At 24.9% G+C, this 1,926-nt stretch overlaps 1 protein-coding gene across 1 annotated transcript in view; it reads right to left on the minus strand.

Annotated features, from left to right (window-relative positions):
- Phum_PHUM171190 (eukaryotic peptide chain release factor subunit, putative) overlaps positions 1 to 761 on the minus strand; it is a gene marked incomplete at both ends in the record, with an annotated part of 3,172 nt that extends 2,411 nt beyond the window's left edge. Inside the window, 3 exons of the mRNA XM_002425015.1 lie at positions 70 to 134; positions 305 to 480; positions 661 to 761. Of these exons, the coding sequence (XP_002425060.1) occupies positions 70 to 134; positions 305 to 480; positions 661 to 761 (342 nt within the window). The remainder of the gene's footprint in view (positions 1 to 69; positions 135 to 304; positions 481 to 660) is intronic.
- Positions 762 to 1,926: the final 1,165 nt, after the last annotated feature.

Genomic DNA, 1,926 nt, shown 5'->3' on the forward strand with positions numbered 1-1,926 from the left:
GTGAAATTTATTATCACACAAATATAAAGAAGTATTTATAGGCTTAAATGGTTCAAAATCTATATTAACTTTTTTTTCTTTTCCTTCCTCAGTAACAATTGTTCCACAATATATTACAAGTCCATTCGGAGGAACTAAAAAATAAAAATAATATATTTTTTTTTAAACATTAAGTGCGACGGATTTTCATAAAAATTAAAGAAACTGGTAAATCAATAGTGTTTGTTCATTCGTAAAGTGCAAATTAATTCTTTTTTAAAATTATTATTATTATTATTTTAATGGAGGATTTATGACCTCATACCTTTAGTATAAAGCTTTAATCTGTGTTGTACAGATGTAATAGCACTTAAGACAGAAAGTCTATTAACTCTTGATTTTATGTTTGAGGCAGTTCCAAATTCATCTGCCAACATTTTGCTTACTCTTGAAATTTGATCCTTAGGTGGTATAATTAATGAAATCATACTCGTACCATTTCTGAATAAAAAATTTTACAGTTAGATTCATAATTATTCGTTATAACTTTTTAAAAACTTATTGTTTTGTTACACCAATACAAAAACAAAGTAATTATTCTCTCAGTTTCACTAATATTTTTAACAGATAACTGAGTTTTAATTACTTATAATAGTAAAAAAAATATTTTCACCGACTCACCCTCTAGCCATTTCTAAACTTTTTATTAGTTTTTTTATTTTCCATATCTCTACGTTACGATCTGAAGAACTTTCTTCTGATGTATAATTTGAGGAAGACATCTTAATTTTAATTTAAACCTAATGAGATGTAAAAAAAAAAAAAAAGAAAAAAGAAAAAAGAAAAAATTAATTTACAAGTGTAGAATTTATTTGTCATCAGGACGTCACGTTGCAATACCGGTGGCCACGTTCTACGTTCCGCACTTCACTTGGAACTTGCGAAACTTATATTGAGATAATTGAAACTACATTTTATTGAAAATAATTTTCGTTTAACTTAAAAATATGGCAGAGAAAAAAATCAACTTTAAAGACGTGAAGAATGTTTACAATTAATAATATGCTAGACGAGGAAAAGCAGAAGTCCGCTTAATTCGATATATTGACTCCCGTAACTTGAAATATTTTTTTAATGACCGATTCAACAAATTGATTAGTTTTTTTTTAAAAATAATAAGGGGCTCACAAAAGTTATAAACTAAGGTAAAATGGCGAATACAAGGGCTGGGAACTTGTAAAATATTATATTCCAAACGAATTTAAAAGAATGGTTAAAATTAAAAATTTTTAAATATTTAATAACATTGATTATTTAAAGAGAATGGAATTATAAGCCCTTACTAAGTACCACTTTTGATATATATCCAAAATTTAAGAATGTCCGTTTATTACACCACTACCCAACACATGTGTCACTTTTTAACACAAAAAGAGGTCATCATGATAATCAGTACAGACAACTTGAACTTCAAGATAAATAATACCGCCTTCTAAAACAAATAATGCATATGTGGCTAAAAAAATTTATTTTTGTAAATTTTAATACTATCGCTTTACATTAGCAAATAATTCCTATTATTATTTATTTAGTTATTACATGAACCTTTTTTATAATTTCCTTTATAATAATCAAATATTTCATTTAAAAAATAAAAAATAAAAATGATTATATTTTCTTGCCGCCGTTTTACCATTTTATCACAGCCTTTTAAATTATGAAGAGCGTCAGATGTTTACAAAATACTTGTAGTGAAATAGATTTTATTAATTTATCATATCTTTATGTACTGTTTAGTGATTTTTATTAAATGACATTTTATTCTTGATAGATAAGTTTCAGCAGTTTAAATATATATACATAAGAAAATAATAATGGATTCATGTAAGTTGTTAAATTTCAACTAACCTATAATTTTAAAAAATTACATTTTTTTTTTTTTTTTTT

This window comes from Pediculus humanus, genomic scaffold (assembly GCF_000006295.1).
Source record: "Pediculus humanus corporis 1103172107520 genomic scaffold, whole genome shotgun sequence".
Classification (NCBI taxonomy): domain Eukaryota; kingdom Metazoa; phylum Arthropoda; class Insecta; order Psocodea; family Pediculidae; genus Pediculus; species Pediculus humanus.